General features: G+C 41.5%; 1 protein-coding gene across 1 annotated transcript; it reads right to left on the minus strand.

The window, feature by feature from the left end:
- Positions 1-60: 60 nt before the first annotated feature.
- On the minus strand, positions 61-18891 carry unc93a (unc-93 homolog A). Its single transcript, XM_084483981.1, has 8 exons — positions 18691-18891; positions 14807-14988; positions 12792-13021; positions 12350-12472; positions 11990-12201; positions 5423-5558; positions 5013-5144; positions 61-450 (listed from the first exon to the last, which is right to left on the minus strand). Exons 1-8 carry the CDS (start codon positions 18778-18780, stop codon positions 161-163), a joined length of 1395 nt encoding a protein of 464 aa, XP_084340107.1. The 5' UTR covers positions 18781-18891; the 3' UTR covers positions 61-160.
- Between the last annotated feature and the right edge of the window lie 3352 nt (positions 18892-22243).

The following is a 22243-nucleotide window of genomic DNA, read 5'->3' on the forward strand; positions in this document are numbered from 1 at the left end:
TATATTGGTCCAATGTCACACATCTCATCAAGATGTCAAAACATGTTTGTTTTTAATACATTAAAATACAGTTGCTAGGGAACAAACAATGTGGCTCCCAGGGATTGGACCTTGATGTTGATCCCTAATTTAGACTGTAAAACAAAGAACAAAGTGTTCTTTAAAGACTACACTCAGCAATTATAAATGTTGAGCCACCTTCTTTGGCTTCCCCATCGTTTGAGTAGACGCCCTCTTCAATGGGCGGGGTGGGGTTCTTGTATTCTACATACTCCACAACGGGGTAGGTCACAGCCGTGAGCAGCAGGACAAAGAGCAGGATGTACAGTTTGGTCTCTAGACAGATGAAAGTGCTGTAGGCAAAGGCAATGACAAAACCCAGAGACTCCCACATGCGGTAGTTGGCGAATGCTGCCTCCTTGGCCCTTGGAAAAAGAACTCCGTAGAGGGCTGAAAGGGAGACAAGCAAAAGACAGGAGTTGTCACCTGAAGTGCCAAATAGCCTTGTGTTAAATTTAAATAAATAAAAAATTTCACAGCATTACATGAGCAGCATTTATACATTTGCCTTAACCCTATCATTTGTAAGCGAGTTACAATAAGTGCATTTAACAATGCAGATACTACCTAGAAATGTACACAGAATCATGTGAATACAGAAATTTCATCAGATAAAATGTAGCACTTAAAGCAAACTACTATAATCCTAATATGTTATAGCAGTGCACGGCACAGAGCCTCGGCCGCAAATGTGAAACTGAAAGCGGAGATTGTACTTGTTTCCTTTTCTTGATGTCTCAAGTCGACAGTGTTCAAAATTAATTAAATTAGCCTATATGCAGCCTATCAGCAACCTATATGTACATACAGCATTGCATTGCAAATAAATTAATGTATCGAGATGAATGATCAATACATATAACAGATTTCCACAATTATAGGTCTACGATTATAGTTTACCACTATGGATGCAGTAAGAACACTTTTGCAAAACGTAAATAGGCTGTAACATACCCAAAGGTCATTGTTTAAACTGACTTTTCTGCTAGCGAGCCGAAAAAAAAATCTACCTTGGTGCTACAAAAATTGAATGTTGTCTTTTTACCCAACGGAAATCGCATTTTATGTGTACTCTCCGAGTACACATTCAAGTCAATGATTTGTTATTTAATTGACGTGTGGAAAAATCACATCCAACAATCTCTAAATGTAAAACGACGAGGAACGCAAGCCGATATTAATGCGGAGAGGCGGTGTTAATATAATGTCCTTTTGTGCCTAATATTTACTTGCCAAGAAAGTAATGTTTATTGGTAGAATGCCCTCTAGTGGGCAGAACTTTCAATAGTGATATTGGCAATGCCATTGGTATTCAGTTTAAAAGTACATAGTACGTATTAATTATAGGCACATTTTGAGCATTAACAATTCAAATACAATTTGAATATTAAAAATAGAAAAGAATGGGATTTTAGAGGAAGATTGACAGCTCTACTGTGTTCGTGATGTGCTATGTTATGTGCTAAGTTCAAATATATTCTTATGCAATAAATTTACTTTATTTAATTCATCCTCTTCTTGTGATCTTTGTTTTAAGTCTTGATATACAGAGTGAACCAACATTTGAAAGCAAATATAAATTGCAGACCGCCTGTTGCCCTATCTGACTGAATACTAATATGCCATCCCACACGTTTTTTCCGAGCTTGGTTTCCAGCCGCCATTGTTTCCAAGGGTGAGATCATTGCGCCCTCTGCCCTGCATTTTGTGAGGAGATGCATGTGTACCTGGTGGAAGGTCTTCTTCTTCTTCTTCTGTCGCTCAAGCTAACTATCGTAGGCAAGCTCCCCACTTCTGCCCTAAACAGAGAGTCTGGGTGACTTCCAAAGACTTGCCATGTTGGCCCTTTCAATGTGATTCGCAGGCCCAATCCAGTCATCTATCGACTCCAGGGTTATCTTTCACGTGTCCTATGTACGACCTGTGCTGATATCTCCCTTTGCCGTTGCCCTTTAAGCCCCTCCACTACTACACTACATATTTTTAGTTATTAAACAGTGTAACAATCTAAAAAACATAGGACTCCAAAAATGCATGCATTAAAGAATGCACACCCACTTCATAATCTCCCTCGTCCACAAACTGCCATTTGCTGGCTGCATTATTTAACTTTTATATGTGTGAAACTCTCATGCTAATTTCATTCCCTAAATATATATGATATTTTGGTTATTTCAACAGGCATGCTCGTCTTCCCTGGCTAAATGAGGCGTGTCTAAGAGAGGGTTAGGCTTCTCATACTTAAATAACTGGGGACTAAAACAAACGAGATTGCCACAACATGCAACGACAAGTGCGTCTATGCTGCTCATGTGCGAGGACCGATACAACCTAGCACTGCCTAATTCTGTATCTATTTCCGCAGCTATTTTATTACTAATTAAAGATCGGCAGTCAGACATTAGCTTAATCTCAAGCTGCGCCTCCATTTGGAAGATGTATCAATATATTTATCAGGACACGTAAGCCTATATTTTTTATATTTGCCTTTATTTTCTTTTACGCATCTAATTTCTTAAGATCCAATTTCTTTATTTTATTTTATTTTATTGCATGAAGATGTTTCTATGTGAAGCACTTTGAGTCTGCCTTGTATGAAAAAGTGCTGTATAAATAAAGTTGCCTTGCCTATTAATTACAATCACAACTAAGTCACGCAACGTTGCCCACCGAGAATGCCCCTCAATAAAGTGTGTGAAACAGCTCGGGGGTGTGAATCTGCCGAAATGCGCGCAAGGGTTTGACCACTCGCAGCCGACTGAGCTATTCGGGAGGGGGGCCTATGCAATATAATGTAATTTGAAAATACTTTATTGAAAGTGTATTTTAATATGCAAAGTGACAATGAAAGCCTCAATTCAATTTTAAAAAGTAAAAAGTTTGACAATAAAAATAGAATTAACATTTTGTCACATTTTTGGAGTGCCTTTATTCAAATGGAAAAGCTATAGCGCCCCCGTGATTGCAATGCACTTCTCCACGCTCCGTGTGTTGCATAATTCAAATGACATTTCACTCCACAAAGCGCTTTGCAATCAATCAGCGGCAGTGTGGTAAACAAAGATTTCCCAAGTGCTACAGACACTGGGTGCGAAACGTAGGGTCGGGAGACCTACCGTGGAGTTACCCTCGGAGGCAATAGAGGGATACCTCTCCCATGGCGGACCTGTATGGTGTCCACAGAACCACCCTACACCTGTGGACACCATACAGGTCACCACACAGAACCACCCTACACCTGTGGACACCATACAGGTCACCACACAGAACCACCCTACACCTGTGGACACCATACAGGTCACCACACAGAACCACCCTACACCTGTGGACACCATACAGGCCACCACACAGAACCACCCTACACCTGTGGACACCATACAGGTCACCATACAGAACCACCCTACATCTGTGGACTCCATACAGGTCACCATACAGAACCACCCTACATCTGTGGACTCCATACAGGTCACCATACAGAACCACCCTACATCTGTGGACTCCATACAGGTCACCATACAGAACCACCCTACATCTGTGGACACCATACAGGTCACCATACAGAACCACCCTACATCTGTGGACACCATACAGGTCCACCATCTCCTTCACCTTTAGGCCATGGGAGAGGTAGCCCTCTATTGCCTCCAAGGGTATCTCCATTGAAGGTCTCTCGACCCTACGTTTCGCACCCAGTGTCTGTAGCACTTGGGAAATCTTTATGTTTACAACACTGGCGTCAAAACGTACCAGTAAGGATAAGTCGTCTATCCTATCTCCCAGAGCACACACTCTATCAACTGCCTCTGTGTCTTCAACATGATTGTTCTCCACATCATCTGCCAAACTTCGAAGCATAGCGACAATCTCCTTCATTGCTGACACATACGAACATAAACATGGAAATAACGAGGAAGTGACGTAGGTCCCGCCCACATGCGATTCGCTGATACATTGCAAAATCTTTTGCAAAGCGTTTTGCAGATTGAAATGTAATTTGAATTTTGCAACACATGGAGCGTGGCGAAGTGCATTGCAATCACGGGGGCACTATAGCTTTTCCATTTGAATAAAGGCACTCAAAAAATGTGACAAAATGTTAATTCAATTTTTATTATCATAACTTTTTCAAATTGAATTGAGGCTTTCATTGTCACTTTGCATATTAAAATACACTTTAAATAACCTATTTTCAAATTTCATTGAATTTTGAATTAGAATTTTGCTACATATATGCTTCCATACTGAAGCATACTGATCGACTCCATGCCACTCCGCATCGATGCAGTAATGGACGCAAAAGGAGCCCAAACCAAGTACTGAGTGCACATACAAGAATATACTTTTCAAAAGGCAGACATTTCCCTAATAAAAATCTTTTTTTAATGGTCGTATGTCATATTCAAATTTTCTTAGATACTGAATGTTAGGGTTAGGTTTTCATGAGCTGTAAGCCATAATCATCAAGATTTACACAAATAAAGGCTTGAAATATTTCACTGTTGGTGAAATGAATCTATATAATGTATGAGTTTCACTTTTTAAGTTTAATTATTGAAATTAATTATCTTTTCCACAATATTCTAATCCATTGAGATGCACTTGTATACAGACAGAACACGGTTATATTTTACATTGGTGTGGTGACTTATTTGCCTCCAGCATAGCTATTCTATCTGGCAAAGCTGGCTTTGGAGCCTGAGGTTCTGCAAACCTTGGCAGTCGCCTTGTGGGCCAAAGCATGTCAGCTTGTGCCTTCTATCTCCAGCGTTAGGATGGACAGCTCATTGCCCATTGCTCATTTTCACATTGCCTCTGCCCAAAAAGATTCACCCAACACTGTTGCTGACTAAACATTCCATGTATGTGCAAACTTACTGAGCAACAAGGCCCTTTCTGATTTCAAAATTAAAGCTAATAATTTAAGTTTCACAGATTGAGAGATTTTAGGCTACCGTTTGTTTGGGTTTGCCAAATGGCGTCTGCCATGCCCCAAAGAGCTGGGAAGGTGAAGAACAGAGGCAGCTGGACAGGATCTGGTTTCCAGAACAAGAGAGCCAGGATACAGGAGAAGTTTATCAGGGCCGCTGCAAAATAACATATAAAAGGACTCTTTTCATTGTTAACGATAAAGAGGAATTTGGAAATTACAGAGAAGTATGCAGACATTAACACAAAATAAATGTACATCCATTTATAATGCTGAATTAATTAAACTCAAATAATTAATTATTGATAAATTACAAAGATTATTAGAAATGAAGAATGAATACCTTTGAAGAAATTAAGAAATAATATCAATAGTGCATACATTCAATTTGGAAATATGACAAATCAAAATAACATTATTTGTGAAACAACTTACCCAAGAACAAAAGTGGAGCTCTGCCAGTGTACTGTGCCAGCTTTCCAAAGGCAAAAGAACAGACTGAATTGGTAGCTCCAAAGCAGATCATTGCATAGCCAACATAATGTATTCCCAAGGCACAAGTCACATAGTTCTGAAATGGACAAATAGAAACATTTGAAGTTTGAGTAAATGGATATATGTTTTGAATGTAGGGTTAGATTCAGCTTGTCAAACTTTATATATATATAAGTTCATTATCAAAAATTCATTATATTTCTATCAATATACTGTTTATAGATTTATTCAATTAAGAATTAAGAAACAATCATTTTAACTGTCTAACATCATTTAGGCTTTTTAGTAAAAGATGTGTGTTAAAATGGATATATACTAAAATTATTGGATTGATTGAAATTTTTATTTCGAACACGTAAAAGAAAAACAGAAATTGTAATGCAGAAAATAATGATGTTACACAAAATAGAAAGCATAATTAGATACATAAATGACAAACACTTGCGGATTGGAATAACATGTCTGAAAAGGAGTGGGAAGAAGTTATTCTTCCCACTACTTATTAAATCCCACCCCTTCTTTGTATCTCATTGTATTTAAGTGTCCTTAGTCATAATTATTATTATTTATATTTTAATTTATTATATATTAAATTTTTTAACGCATCCAAATATATCAATTTTTACAAATAAAATGTATTATACTCATATCATATAATTTTATGCACATTTCTCAAAAAATGTTAACATTTATGAATATATATTAGAGCTGGGCAACGATTAAAAGTTTTAATCGCATAGTATCGGTGAGTTAACTCACGATTAATCGCACTTTTAAAATTCTATTATAAATCCACTCCAATTGAAGTTAAATGAGATTATCAAATGGAATGACACATTATCATTCATACCAAATGTACTTAATAAGCAAAAACTAGACCAAGTGATCTTGAGGGAGTTTTATTGACTCACTCATTGTGGGTTGAATATGAAACTTACAGAACACCACAGATTTGGGAATTGTAAACAGGCAGTTAATTATTAGGTGCCAAGCACGAAGTGCGAGGAACCTCTTGTAATTCTTAGTTTTATTATTATTCCGCCGCGTTTGCATTGCACATTCTACACCGCTCCTGGAACCGTCACCTTATCGTGGTGGAGAGGTTTGCGTGTCCCTGTGAACCTGAGGGCTGTGTTGTCTGGAGCCATGTGCTCCTGGTAGGGTCTCCCATGGCAGAGTGGTCTCAGGTGAGGGGCCAGACTAAGAATGGTTCACCAAGACCCCAATGAACATGCAAGAAAGAGGAAGAGAGACCCTGCCCGGAAGAAGCCCGGGGCCCCCGTCTGGAGCCAGGCCCAGACGGAGGGCTCGCTGGCGAGCGCCTGGTGGCCGGGTTTGCCACGGAGCCCGGCCGGGCACAGCCCGAAAAAGCTACGTGGCACCCCCTCCCTCTTCGTCCTGTGGGCCCACCACCTGCAGGGAGACCCGCTGGGGTCGGGTGCGCTGCCACATGGGTGGCAGTGAAAGTCGGGGGTCCCGACGGACCAGACCCGAGCGGCAGAAGCTGGCTCTGGGGACGTGGAACGTCACCTCACTGTGGGGAAAGGAACCGGAGCTTGTGAGGGAGGTGGAGCGCTACCAGTTAGATCTGGTGGGGCTTACCTCTACGCACAGTCTCAGCTCTGGTACCTTACTCCTGGATAGGGGTTGGACTCTATTCTTCTCTGGAGTTGCCCAGGGCGTGAGGCGTCGGGCGGGTGTGGGGATACTCATAAATCCCCGGCTGAGCGCCGCGGTGTTGGAGTTTACCCCGGTGGACGAGAGGGTCGCCCCCTACGCCTAAGGGTGGTGGGGGGGAAAACTCTGACTGTTGTTTGTGCGTATGCACCGAACAGCAGTTCAGAGTACTCGGCCTTCTTGACCCTGAATGGAGTCCTGTATGGGGCTCCGGTAGGGGACTCCGTAGTTCTGCTGGGAGACTTCAACGCCCACGTGGGCAACGATGGAGACACCTGGAGAGGCGTGGTGGGGAGGAACGGCCTCCCTGATCTAAACCCGAGTGGTCGTTTGTTACTGGACTTCTGTGCTAGTCATGGATTGTCCATAACGAACACCATGTTTGAACATAAGGGTGCTCATAAGTGTACCTGGTACCAGAGTACCCTAGGCCGAAGATCAATGATCGATTTCGTGATCGTGTCAGCTGATCTGAGGCCTTATGTTTTGGACACTCGGGTGAAGAGAGGGGCGGAACTGTCAACCGACCACCATCTGGTGGTGAGTTGGATCAGGGAATGGGGGAAGAGGCTGGACAGACCTGGTAAGCCCAAACGGGTAGTGCGGGTGAATTGGGAACGTCTGGAGGAGGCCCCCGTCCTAGAGATCTTCAACTCACACCTCCGGCAGAGCTTTTCTAGCATCCCTGTGGAGGTTGGGGACATTGAGCCGGAGTGGGCGGTGTTCAAAGCCTCCATTGCTGAAGCTGCGGCGGCGAGCTGTGGCCTCAGGGTCTTAGGTTCCTCAAGGGGCGGTAACCCTCGGACACCGTGGTGGACACCGGTGGTCAGGGAAGCCGTCCGACTGAAGAAGGAGGCCTTCCGGGGTATGTTATCCCGGAGGACTCCTGACGCAGTTGCAGGGTACCGGCTGGCTCGAAGGGCTGCAGCCGCTGCCGTGTCGGAGGCTAAGCAGCGGGTGTGGGAGAAGTTCGGAGAGGACATGGAGAAGGACTTTCGGTCGGCACCAAAGTGTTTCTGGAAGACCATCCGACACCTCAGAAGGGGGAAACGGGGAAACATCCAAGCTGTGTACAGTAAGGGTGGGACTCTGTTGACCTCGACTGAGGAGGTAGTCGAACGTTGGAAGGAACACTTTGAGGAACTCCTGAATCCGACTAACACGTCCTCTATGATGGAGGCAGAGCTCGAGGTTGATGGTGTTTCGTTGTCAATTTCCCTGGTGGAAGTCACTGAGGTAGTTAAACATCTCCGCAGTGGCAAAGCCCCAGGGATTGATGAGATTCAGCCAGAAATGCTAAAAGCTCTGGGTGTTGAGGGGCTGTCTTGGTTGACACGCCTATTCAACATTGCGTGGGAGTCTGGTACAGTGCCAAAGGAGTGGCAAACCGGGGTGGTGGTTCCCCTGTTTAAAAAGGGGGACCAGAGAGTGTGTGCCAATTACCGGGGTATCACACTTCTCAGCCTCCCTGGGAAAGTCTACTCTAAGGTGCTGGAAAGGAGGGTTCGGCCGATTGTTGAACCTCAGATTGAAGAGGAACAATGCGGTTTCCGCCCTGGACGTGGAACTGTGGATCAGCTCTTCACTCTCGTAAGGATCCTGGAGGGGGCCTGGGAGTATGCCCATCCGGTCTACATGTGTTTTGTGGATTTGGAGAAGGCATATGACCGGGTCCCCCGGGAGAAACTGTGGGAGGTGCTGCGGGAGTACGGGGTAAGGGGTTCACTCCTCAGGGCCATCCAATCTCTGTACTCCCAAAGCGAGAGCTTTGGGAGAACTCTGCCGCGTTTTCGGCAGCCAGTCAGTTCCGTTCCCAGTGGGTGTTGGCCTCCGCCAGGGCTGCGCCTTGTCACCAATCCTGTTTGTGATATTCATGGACAGGATATCGAGGCGCAGTCGTGGTGGGGAGGGGTTGCAGTTCGGTGGTCTGAGGATCTCATCACTGCTCTTTGCAGATGATGTGGTCCTGATGGCATCATCGGCCTGCAACCTTCAGCACTCACTGGATCGGCTGGCGGCCGAGTGTGAAGCGGCTGGGATGAGGATCAGCACCACTAAATCTGAGGCCATGACTCTTAGCAGGAAACCGGTGGATTGCCTTCTCCGGGTAGGAAATGAGTCCTTAGCCCAAGTGAAGGAGTTTAAGTACCTCGGGGTCTTGTTCGCGAGTGAGGGTACAATGGAGCGGGAGATTGGCCGGAGAATCGGAGCAGCAGGGGCGGTATTGCGTTCGCTTTACCGCACTGTTGTGACGAAAAGAGAGCTGAGCCGCAAGGCAAAGCTCTCGATCTACCGGTCGATCTTCGTTCCTACCCTCACCTATGGTCATGATGGATGGGTGATGACCGAAAGGACGAGATCGCGGATACAAGCGGCCGAGATGAGTTTTCTCAGGAGGGTGGCTGGTTTCTCCCTTAGGGATAGGGTGAGAAGTTCAGTCATCCGGGAGGAACTCGGATTAGAGCCGCTGCTCCTTTGCTTAGAAAGGAGTCAGTTGAGGTGGTTCGGGCATCTGGTAAGGATGCCCACTGGACGCCTCCCTTGGGAGGTGTTCCAGGCACGACCAGTGGGGAGGAGACCCCGGGGAAGACCCAGGACTAGGTGGAGAGATTATATCTCAACACTGGCCTGGGAACGCCTCGGGATCCCCCCGTCAGAGCTGGTCAATGTGGCCCGGGAAAGGGAAGTCTGAGGCCCCCTGCTTGAGCTGCTGCCCCCGCGACCCGACCCCGGATAAGCGGATGAGGATGAGGATGAGGATGAGGATTCTACACCGATCGCACGCTTTTTATGAAACTTACTAGACGTGAAGAGGTTGACCCAAGATTAGCACACAGCAAATATTACACTGATTGGCCCAAAGGTGGCGCTATACCAACTGCCCAAAAATGCAAACTTTGCACAAGCATAACTCATAACCGGTTTGACGGCTATGCCTGAAGAACCTATGACTTCCGGTTCCCAGATTTGCCACCATTTTGAATTTAGTTAAAAACAGTAAATTGCCTAACGATCCCAGGTTTTTTGACTTTGACAAAAATCCTTTAGCCCATATCATCTATGGACCATTATCTTCAATTTGACATAAATATTAGTCTGTACATTCAAGTTTAAAGCACCCATGAGCCATTGAGTTCTAAAACGGGCGTGGTTTAAACCGCGAAAATAGTTAATTGCTCATATCAACATCAAGTTGGACTCCTATGATGTTGACCCCAATAGAAAAGTTGTTCATAATCAAATGCTGAACAAGATAAACTCAACATATTTTCAAATAGGGCGTGGCATCGAAATGGGCGTGGCCTGTCACTAAAATTGCCACAGTTCACAGTTCTAAAACGGGCGTGGTTTAAACCGCGAAAATAGTTAATTGCTCATATCAACATCAAGTTGGACTCATATGATGTTGACCCCAATAGAAAAGTTGTTCATAATCAAATGCTGAACAAGATAAACTCAACATATTTTCAAATAGGGCGTGGCATCGAAATGGGCGTGGCCTGTCACTAAAATTGCCACAGTTCATAGACGCAATGTATGATTTGAGCGAGACCGACGCAGTGGCTATCGGGGCCCAAAGTTCCAACTGCTAAAGTAAAATAAGGTCGATTAGCAAAACAACATGGCCGCCAAACCGCAAAAAGTTTTAATTGCATCAAGTTGGACTCCTATGATCTTGACTCCATTACAATACCTACAGAAAAGCCTCTTGGACCCATGCCCCGAAACCCACCGGAAGTCAGCTATTTGCATTTTTTCATTTTCACTCTCGGTGGCAATTTTCACTTTTTCGCCTTGTATTTGAATGAACTCCTCCTAGGGAATTTATCAGATCAGCTTAAAAATTGGTCAGTACAGGCAAAAAATGGTGCTCAACCAACGCCTTAAAACATTTGACTGTACGTTGAAGGGCGTGTCTGTGGCGTGCCGTCAAAGTTGGCCATTTTGAAATCCGTGGTCTTGTATTTGCTTTTTTCGCCTTGTATTTGAACAAACTCCTCCTAGCGAATTTATCGGATCTGCTCGTAGCGAAATACAGTTTCTGTCGTGTTTTATTTGGCATTTTGTAAATCCCATTGAAACGGAAACCGGATCGGAACCGGAAACAGAAATGGAAATGGGGCTGTTTACGTTTGGTTGTAGTCTTTTCGCTCGGTTCTCCGTATCAACAGTAGGGCTAGACCGAGCGAAAAGACTACAACCAGCCCCCCTTTACGATGAACGAGCAATGCCAACAACAATGACAACAAACAACGGGATTACGGGCTGCCGGAGTTGACAAGACGAGCGTCAACGCGTTAACGCTGAAATGCGATATACCGGCAGGCCAGTTCTGATAGACATTAGATATTATCTGGGGGGCCAAATTAAATTACACTGCTGGCCGGATTAGGCCCGCGGGCCTTACTTTGACAGCAATGACATAGAGGAACAATCAAAAGTTTCACAAATTGCTGCCTATTACTCAAGTAACTCTTCACCCACTTGCCAGCCATACCCCTGATTCCGTATCGTTCCAGTTTTTTTATTAACATGTCATGATTTATTGTGTCAAATGCTTTTTTTTTTAAATCTATGAATATCCCTGATTGTTATTTTTGATCTATAGAATTTGTGATTTCTTAAACTGAGATTGCAATGGATTTAAAGATGCTTACTGCACACCTTAATAGCCCGTATTGACATCATTTGAATAATAACCTGACTTATTGGCTTGTAGTGACCACTTAAAGTTGACTAAAGAATCGGCAGCAGCCCTATTCAATGCGCTGTGTTTTACCAGAGATGGGGCTGTCTCTATTGCACTGTTTTTTCTACACTTGAACGTACCTTGGTGTACTCCCCGGAGAGGAAGCTCTGCTCGAAGCCGCTGTACATGGTGAGTGGGATCAGCATTAACAACCTCCGGTCTTTGAGCAGACGGAAAGTGGAAAGGAAAGTCTGGCAGAAGGGCTCCCTGTTTCCTCTGAACTGTCTGGTCTGCTCCTGGTCAATGTTGTCCAAGAACACAGCCACAATGATCATGGCCAGTATCCCAACTCCTGTGGGGAAGCAGAGGGAGATACCATTGGGGGGTATATGTTGGGCCTACGTATAGGCCAAAAGACTGATCCGTTGAGCTGTACTTTAATTAATCAATTATTAAATCAAATCAGAAGACATAAGTAGATATGAAATAAATGGTGTTACCAATGTAGCATCCCACCAGTGTCAAGACAAGCTCCTCTGCTGGTTTGGTGCTGGTGGTGTTGGAGAGGGTTACATCACACACATTTGCTCCGCAGTACTGCAACATCTCCTCTGAGATGGAAGCTGCAATAAAGAACAAACTAGTTTCACTACAAATGCATGGGCTGAACACATACAGCATCAGTAGAACAGACTGTTAGTCCAGACAATATCCCCATTAAGTTACCAGAATTCAGGTCGGTATAAAAGTAGATGATACAGATTAAAAAATTCTCACATATTTACACATGAATGCCATTGGGCCATGTCCACACAAACTAAAAGCAAAGGCTCTTAACTCTCCTAGTCATTTAACCCTGCCTAACCCCTTTTCTAAATATGGACCTTTGCTCTTTGTGTATCTGTGTGGGCCAGTAAATTTACACCATAAGTAAACACCAACTTTTATTTGAATCCTGTCCAAAGATAAGCGAAGACATGAGGTTGCCCCATACAGCAGACGACTGGAAGATGAAGAAGAAGATGCCAAAGTATGAGTTGATGACGTCTGAACCCTTCTTGCCATCAACGGAAGCCTGCAGGTTGCCAGAGATGGTCAGGTAAGTGCACTTAGCCGACCACAGGGGGGAGCCCCCCAAACCCAGGATTGCAGACGTGGGGATGAGTGTATACCTGTTGAACAGAGATGTATTACACTTTATATAATGTATTTTGCTCTCTACCTCTACTTATGTTTTACATACAGCTAATACCAGAATTAGTGTGGTTGCAAAGAGGCTAACGATTTGGTGTGCCCATTAAGGACAACCCCCTTAGGTAATTCAGAAACATTTTTTGATTGCTTAAAAAATATCGTCAAACAGTCAATTTCCAATGACCACTTTTGCAGGTGCTCACCGTGCTATTTTTTATAATGAAAGGCAAAGGGGAAAAAACACTGATTTCAACCATTCTAAAGACGAACAAGCGTTGTAAAATAGAAACCAGGTGTAAGCAGGCCTCCAAAAATTAAAGTACTGCTTTGGCAAGAGGTGGCGCCATAACTCGCAATCAAACAAAAACAATCAGCCCAATTGTTCAATAAATTGCAATTCTGCTTCAAAGCGGCCCAGGGACTTGACAGTCAGCGTTCTGGCTCATTAGCCTCGCTGCTTTTTCAAAATTGAGGGTGTCTATGAATTTCATTTCGCCATACTTACGTAACCGTTTTATAAAAGCAATAGATCACTTCAGTCAGTGATATACGTTCATTATACTACAGTTAAGGGGGTCGACCCTGTCGTGATCTATTGCTTAAATATATAGGAACATTTTACATATATAACAAAAATGTAGGCCTATTCATTCAAAATATTGACATACTATTTTAAAATTAAAGAGGCTGGGGTTTTGTTTAATATAATTTGTTTATATTGTATACGTCGCTGCTAGAGGAAACCCATCGCAATGGCAACGAAAATCCCGGTCGGATCCATCCGATCGTGTGTGTGTGTGTGTTTCTATTCTAATCTGTGTAATTTCTCGCTCATTCGTTATTATTATTATTAGTTATAATAGCCTACTCTCCAACTACATAGGCAGTTAGGCACGCGCATCTGTACCCTACATATAAAAAGTTGTGTGTATATAAATACACACAACAAGCATATTTTTTCATTTATATTCATTCAAAATATTAACATACTATTTTTAAATGAACAAGGCTGGGGTTTAGTTTTATATAATATTGTTCAGTAGTTTGAGGCCATAAAGCACAGTTAACAGAGCTGAGGTGGTGACGTCATCGAGTCTGCTGCTGTTCCAATTGCAGGTGCGTACTCGCGTTCTCAGAAGTCTGTACTTCGAAGTCCGGACTTGCCAAGTACGTAGTCCGCGTACTTGGCATTGAGAAACAGCTTAAGTCTTTTTGTGTTTTAAACCACACCCCTTTTAAAACTCAATGGCTCCTGGGTGCTTTATTCTTTATTTTACAGACTTTTCTTTTATGTCAGATTAAAGACATTGGTCCGTAGATTATATCATATATAAGTTTAAAAAAAACTAGGATCCTTAGGGAATTTAGTGTTTTTAATAAAGTTTAAAATAGTCGTAAATCCATCCAAATTAAGTCATAGGTATATTTGTTCAGCGTGAGGATGCATGTGTGAACAAGGTTTCATGACTGTAAGTTAAAACGTTTACGAGATATGCTTGTTTCAAAGTTTGCTTTTTTGGACTGTTGCTATAGCGCCACCTTTAGGCCAATCAGTGTTATATTTGCTCTCTGTTAATCTTGACTCAGCCTCTACAGCTGTAGTAAGTTTCAGAAAAAGTGTGCGAGCGGTTTAGGCTGTGTAAGTCAAACGTGGCAGAATAATAATAATAAAAACACTCACGATTAAAATAGGTTGCCTTCGCACTTTGTACTTGGCAACCAATAATAATAATTTAAAAAATCCAGTTGAAAACAATATTTACCATCCAGGATAGAGGTTTCCAAAAGAGTAGGACACATAGCAGGCCATGCTGACCACAATGGTCCACTTGCAACCCAGGTTCTTGATCATAAGGGGGGGTAGGAACATAGAGGAGATGATGATGGAGGCATAGATGACGCTCAACGAGGCCACGCCCATCCCCTCCTCTGCATTCAGGCTACTCTAGAGGAAGGAGAGGGTGGAAAGAGATTATTGCTTTTTAAACCTTGAACAAGGTGCTCTAAATGAGCGTTATTGGCGTAAGAGAGAGGACCTTGCAGGACCTTGGAGAGAGCTATGATCTGTTTCATTGTTTTATTGATTGGTCCAAAAATGCAATCTTTATTTTCCTTGTCATTATTATCCCCTTTTCATGTTATTATTCTTCATACTGCGGGCACTGTTCACTGGCATTTAGAATTAAGAGAACAGAAATTGGTTTGGGATAGACTGGGATAACGCAATAATTCATGACTCTCCTTCATTATTTTTTCTGTGTAGCAATAAGATGAGTTGGACGGAGTTGGACGGAATATATAATATATGTAATTTTACATCAAACTATCTAAAATAAGATTAGAATTTGTCATTTAGACAAAACAGGTGCAAAATTGTATGTTTCTGATGTTATATGTTGATGGCTGTGCCTGGGGAGGGTGATAGGCTTCTCGGACACTACGGTGTGTGGTGCATTTCATATACCTCATGGCTGATTATATTGTTTATACACAACGATGGTACTAGCTTAAATATAAACTATCAAAAAATTGGGGACGTAACTTTAGGGAAAACACATTGGCCCCCCTTCCTATTGCACTTAAACAAAAGTGATAGTGAATAAGCTCCACATTCTATTGAGCAAAAGTGATATATAACAGTGGACAGACCAGTGTCCTACCTATGTTAAAAAGACAGTGAACCAAACCTGTTTTTTATTTGTTTTAAACGTAGTAACTTAGGGTGCTTTCAGACATATAGTTAGATTGCTTTGGTCTGCACCAGGCCAAAAAATGATACAATGTAGCAAACAGACGTTGGTTCGGTTCGGTTTCACATATGCATATTTCTAAACAAACCAAAATAGACCAAGCAAACCAAAATAGGCAGCGAAGACTACGGCAGTTTCGCGCCACTCACGGGCCACTTCCAAGAACAAAATGGAGCGACAGATTTTCGTTGCGTGTCGGTAACTTTCAGCAAAGTATTCAGTTTGAAAATGAGTTGCGGCTGCGACTCGAAAACAACGTCATGATGCATTGGAGTCGCCGACGGCGCACTGCTCGCCACTTCAAACATAAGAGACGTGCCCGCCTCCTGAATGACTGCAGATAACCTTTCTCCCTTAGCTGCTTGCTGAATAGCGCGTAAACGTCGCTGTTTTTATGGGTCGTGGCAAGTTGTTCCTGTATGTGCTGATCCGACCAAATATTTATGAGGCATTTTATCTCCTCACTAGTCCACATTTCTCTGCGGTTTGAGGGTTTTGTATGGGGTCAGAACAGTCTCATTAATAATGAATGCACAGAGAAGGATTCACAAATGTATTTTGTGATTTATATATAAATTACTCTCTTCTCACAAATACATTTCAATGCACACACAAATGGATATCGGCATGTATAAATGTAAAATAAATCCATAAACAAAAATAAGTTTCACAAACACATTTCTGATCCACACACAAATGTGTCTTGTTTAAAATAAATGTAATATAAATCCATAAATATATAAATAAAAAAAATATTTGCAATTTTCATCAAAAAATGTATTTGGATGTTGTTACATTTATATACAAACTGTTAAACTTGAATTTACAAGACGCTTTTCATTTGTGAACTTGTTTGCATTTGTGTGTGAACTGGTCTGTATTTATATGTGGATTTTTGAGACTCCCCTGACACGGCTGGATTCACAAATGCATTTTTTTCAACAAGGAACTTTCTGTAGCCAATCAGATGCCTGCCTCATTTTCAGCCAATCACATGGCTCCCGTGTCTCTCGGTCAAATGATCGTCCATAACAAACTCTGTAGGTGGCGAAGAAGCAAAAGCTGCATTACGTTTTCAACTACAACCTTTTCCCATCTGGTTTCCACTTGGGTTTTGGATTGTCGGGCCGTTAAAGTAGTAGTAACTATTATGAAGAAGTATTATGCTAACGCGGATGCTAATGCTAACCTGCGCAGACTTAGGACGTCACGACTCTCCCAGTCAAGGTTGCATAGCAACGGCAATGTTTATTTTTTTGTCTTCACCGAAATGGAGTTCAGTGGCACCAGAGCCCGCCTACGGAGGGGGCGCCAACGCTGCTCGTTCATGTGTGAAATCGATCAAATCGATCTAAATCTCAATAACAGCCAACAAACTCTTATCACGGTCAAACCAAAAAGTCAAGTCGTGGAGAAAAGAGGCTGAACCTCGCCAGTGAATAAGTTTTATACACCACTGAAATCGCGTGTGGAATGACCATCACGTTAGGTTGTGACTGGTGGCGAGCACTCCCTCCTCCCTACGTATGACGTATGAAGTCTGCGCAGATTGTAACTAGCTCCTGGTTAGCATTAATAATAGTTTACTACTTTAATGGCCCGACAATCCAAAACCCAAGTGGAAACTAGATGGAAAAAGGTTGTAGTTGAAAACGTGACGCAGCTTTTACTTCTTCGCCACCTACAGAGTTCGTTATGGACGATCATTCAAAAACTTCTTCAGTTCCCGACAACTTCTTCAGAGGTCTATGCTGAGGTACCCCTCGTGGGATTGCAGTCATGTGATTGGCTGAAAACTAAGGAGGCATCTGATTGGCTACAGAGAGTTCCTTGGTGAAAAAAATGCATTTGTGAATCCAGCCGTGTCAGGGGAGTCTCAAAAATCCACATATAAATACAGACCAGTTCACACACAAATGCAAACAAGTTCACAAATGAAAAGCGTCTTGTAAATTCAAGTTTAACAGTTTGTATATAAATGTAACAACATCCAAATACATTTTTGATGAAAATTGCAAATATTTTTTTTATTTATATATTTATGGATTTATATTACATTTATTTTAAACAAGACACATTTGTGTGTGGATCAGAAATGTGTTTGTGAAACTTATTTTTGTTTATGGATTTATTTTACATTTATACATGCCGATATCCATTTGTGTGTGCATTGAAATGTATTTGTGAGAAGAGTAATTTATATATAAATCACAAAATACATTTGTGAATCCTTCTCTGTGCATTCATTATTAATGAGACTGTTCTGACCCCTTAGTTTTGGGGCTTTTTTCATCTCGAGCCGCCAATGAATAAACAAATAGGTAAGCGTGAGATCAACAGGAAACAAAAAATGAATAATTTGACCCATAATTCCGTGCTCCCAACACCCACAATGCATCGTTTTGGACCATTTTTTTCGGCTGCTTTGCCACATGTAGGGAGACGGAGCGGATCGAGACCACCTCTTCAGAGAGGTCTCGGACGGCTGATTTGGTGCGCACCAAAGTGCACCGGTTGCATTCACACCAACGCAAACGTACCGAACCAACCAAACTCATTTAGTGCGCACTAAATGCTGTATGTGTGAAAGCACCCTAACTTAGTCCTATATGATCGTCAACATAGTAATCTATGCCAGCTGAAACAGTGGGTCAACTGGCTGTTTAAGGGCTGCAATTTCCTTTTCTGTAAAACATGCCAAATATTAAGTTTTTCTCTTTATTTTTTTCCTATGCTATCCTGATAACATGCCTTTTTATCTCATTATTTTATAGTATTTTATCCGAAAACTTACCATTAAACATTACAATGACTCATGTATGTGTTAATAAAGATGTTTATGTCAAAACGGCAATAGTATCGTTACAATAAGTATTCAAGATCTTTGTCACCCTTACCTGGAGACTCTGCAGGCCACCATATGCCGTGAACAGGGAAAGGAACCCAATGGACACCACCAACACATTCTTCAAGTTACGCTTGTTCATGCTGATGTAAAACCAGACTTCAAGTAGAAGCAGATGTTAAAAAAGAGTAAAAATTGAAAAATCCACACTATGTTTCAAACATCACTGGTTAGAAAACAGTTAGTCGGTAGATGCAACTCTGTGAGCTAAGTCAGCCTATGTGACTCTGTGTCTATATAGTGATAACATGGCCATATTTGTGGTCAAAGTTCAATTCAAGACATACCTTTCTAGTATTTATTACAAATGCTTTATCTTGATTTTCAAGATAAAGCATTTGTTACATTATTATAGATATATATATTATTATATATATTATCTTGTCCTATTCATTTTATTTGATACATTATTTATTATACAGTTACATTGGCTAATTGTCAGTAGTTATGAACTTACTTGACTCCAATCCACACAGCGTGGAAGTACAAAGGGTAATTGCATGTTGTGGAATGGTTTCTCATGAAATGATTAAAGCTTTTCCTTATTGTGATCAAACATGATGATAAAGAAGATTTTGGTCCAACATGTCAATAAAGATTGTAGTTGAATCCAATCCTTTAGAAGAATCATTTACAGTGATTAACATATAATCTAATCTATAATCTATAATCCAATTAACACCCAGAGGAAAGAAATTATCATCACTTTAGTGATTTGTGGCGACATCATATATATATATATGTAGCCGAGCTAAATTTTATTTTATTTTATTTTATTTTTGGTTATTATTCACACCCTATTGTGAACTCCCCCAAAATTGTTTCCTATGTAAATTGGTTCCACATTGTTATTTTCCATAGCATACCTTTTTGTTTCCCTGGGGAGTAATTTTGGCATTGCACCTGTGTGTCCAGCTTCAATGAGCACCGATGTTCGGAGCTGGGAAGTTATGTTCATATCTCTCACCCTTAGATTTTTTTATATACTTTTTATTTGTTGCTCTTAAACAATTATAGTAATTTACACTGCTTTGTGACGTGCTTTTGGGCACGTGGGAGAAATTCCCGGTGTGCAGAACTGTTGTAAACTGTTGTAAAAAACAGACTTTGTGTTCAATGTTGTGTTAACTGGCTTAAGCTAGCGGCAGTTTACTACGGGGTTTCCCGGCCTCGTGAGATTTAGCATGGGAAAAAAGATTGCTGCATGTCTGTGTTGATATTTTGAAAGCAGCTGTGTGATTTAATATGTGTAGTCAATTATTTGTTTCCTTTATTTTGTAGAGTGGAGAGAGATTCTGTGGACGCCCAGCCCGTGTTTTTTGTCTCCTCTTAAAAAGGTATGTGTTTTCGACATTGTTTATTGTATAAAACGTAAAAGGTGAGTGTGAGAGGAAAAAGACAATTGATTTATTTTTATTACCTCATTGGTGTATATATTTTATATACTATCTTTTTTATTTAATTTATTTATTTGAGATAGTTTTATGCTTTGTTTACATTTTTATAATTTATCTTCCACATGTATTCATAATTAGTTAGAGAATATATTAAGCTTGAGTGAGCACTGATGCTCGGAGCTGAGTGGAGAGAGATTCTGTGGATTGTGTGTGACGCCCGTGTTTTTTGTCTCCTCTTAAAAAGGAATAAACCCACCTAACTCGACTCCTGTGTGTGCCTCACTCAATGAAAAAAGACACAACACAGAAACCCATCAGTTACATATATATATATATATATATTAATACAAATATATTGATGAAGATTTAATTTGCAAAAGCAGAAAAAGAAAGTAAAATAACAAAATACATGTAACAGCAACAGTCCTTTTACTTTCAAAAGCAGATAACTCACTCATGTTTAACAAAAATAGTTAAACAAAGCCATGTAATGCTTTTAAGTGCAATATTTAACATTCATTAATGTAAAACAAGTAGGTAAAAAAAATGCAGTAAAAGTATCTCAGTGTTTCACAGTATACAGTTAAATTCAGTATCCAGTCTCAAATTTGTGTTCTGGATGAGTCAATATCAGATTTTAGTATCCTCATCACTGCTTTCCTGTCTGCCAATGACATCATCATGGAAGTTGCAGAATATTTGACTAACCCCTACTTCACCACAAGGACGAGAGACCACACTGGGCAGTAATAAAGCCTTATCTTATCCTGTCCTATCTAACCTAGCAGTTTTAGGACATCAGCCTTTTTTGCCTCCTTGACCCAGTTGATCCTTGGAGCAGCAGCTTGTTTGAAGGCGTCCCAATGGTTTGAAGGTGTTCCCATGTTTTAAGACAGAATAGTAACTGAAGTCACCACTGTTCTGCTGCTTGAAGCCCACCTTGTCACCACAGATTACCAAGACCCTGGCCTCAATGATCTTACATGATTAAGAGGAGGAACGATAGTCATGTTAATACAACTCAAGTTCTATGATTGTAGGCGTAGTCGTATAGGCTTTGCCTTAAGGGTTGTCCAGTGCCCGCACTCACTTGTGCTCGTCTTCCACGCTTTTCTCAATGCAACAGATAGATAAATATGTTGCGCTCTCGTTCCACAGTGGGCACTGGGCTTCAGATCGCCCCAGCATCACACCAAACGTGAGCAAAGGGACCTCATAAATTGTGCTCTTAACCCACCCTTAGACATGCAAATCCACCTGATTTTTTTTCAAGTCACTGCAATCACACACACAATTCACACCTGACCCATACTGTCGTTAGTTCATATTTATTTCATAAACTGCAGTAAAAAAACAAACACGGTGGGCATTATAACAAAAACATAAATAAAAAATAAGATCTCCCCCCCCACACCTTGTTATTAAATGTGCTTAATAAATACATTTGATTTGATTTGCATTTTAGAGACCCATACTATGATCAACGTGCTATTGCCCGGTTTCAAAAAACAAATGCACCCATTCAGAGTGTCGATGACGATACAAATGTTACGTTTTAAGCTTGTGCATGTTTCCGCACATGAACGACTTCATGCCTGTCTACGCTTGAAACTCGTGCATGTTTCAGAAAATGTTCAACAGCGCCCCCTTGGTCGCAGACTTTGGTGTAACACCGGAACCAGATTTGTAGAAGCATTCTGAGACCAATGCGGAAGTGTTGCATGCATATAGCTTATAAGATGACTCATATCATGCAGAAATAAACGCTACCCTATAAATAAACATAGATGATTTTTATTCTACTATGATCATACTTGCCACTTAGCATATACAAAATGATCAGTCAAACAGCTTCAAACATCTGTGGACATAAGGTATTGAAATACTCTATGTTGTCTAACATTAACCATCAGCATTTAGATAGATCATGGGCATAATTTCCACTGGGGACGGGAGGGACATGTCCCCTCCTCTTTTCAAAATCCTGTTTGTGTCCCCCCCATTTTTTTAACCGCAAAAATATTGCTTAATACGCTACTGTTTGGCCAGCCGTCAGATTCTGGCTGAGAATGTGAATTGAGCTGCTGAGCTCCTGATATATAAAAAAATAAAAATATTATGCAAAAATTTCCACAGACGAGTAGCGGA

Source organism: Micromesistius poutassou, assembly GCF_964030765.1.
Source record: "Micromesistius poutassou genome assembly, chromosome: 19".
Classification (NCBI taxonomy): domain Eukaryota; kingdom Metazoa; phylum Chordata; class Actinopteri; order Gadiformes; family Gadidae; genus Micromesistius; species Micromesistius poutassou.

Bases quoted from the DNA above. Each gene is read 5' to 3' on its own strand.
- unc93a (XM_084483981.1), bottom strand. From the start codon at position 18,780: ATGAACAAGCGTAACTTGAAGAATGTGTTGGTGGTGTCCATTGGGTTC. The intron at 12,202-12,349 runs GTAACACCATTT...GCTTCCCCACAG, and splicing joins ACTGGTGGGATGCTACATTG to GAGTTGGGATACTGGCCATG. The intron at 5,559-11,989 runs GTACGTTCAAGT...TGTCCATTTCAG, and splicing joins TCTCCGGGGAGTACACCAAG to AACTATGTGACTTGTGCCTT.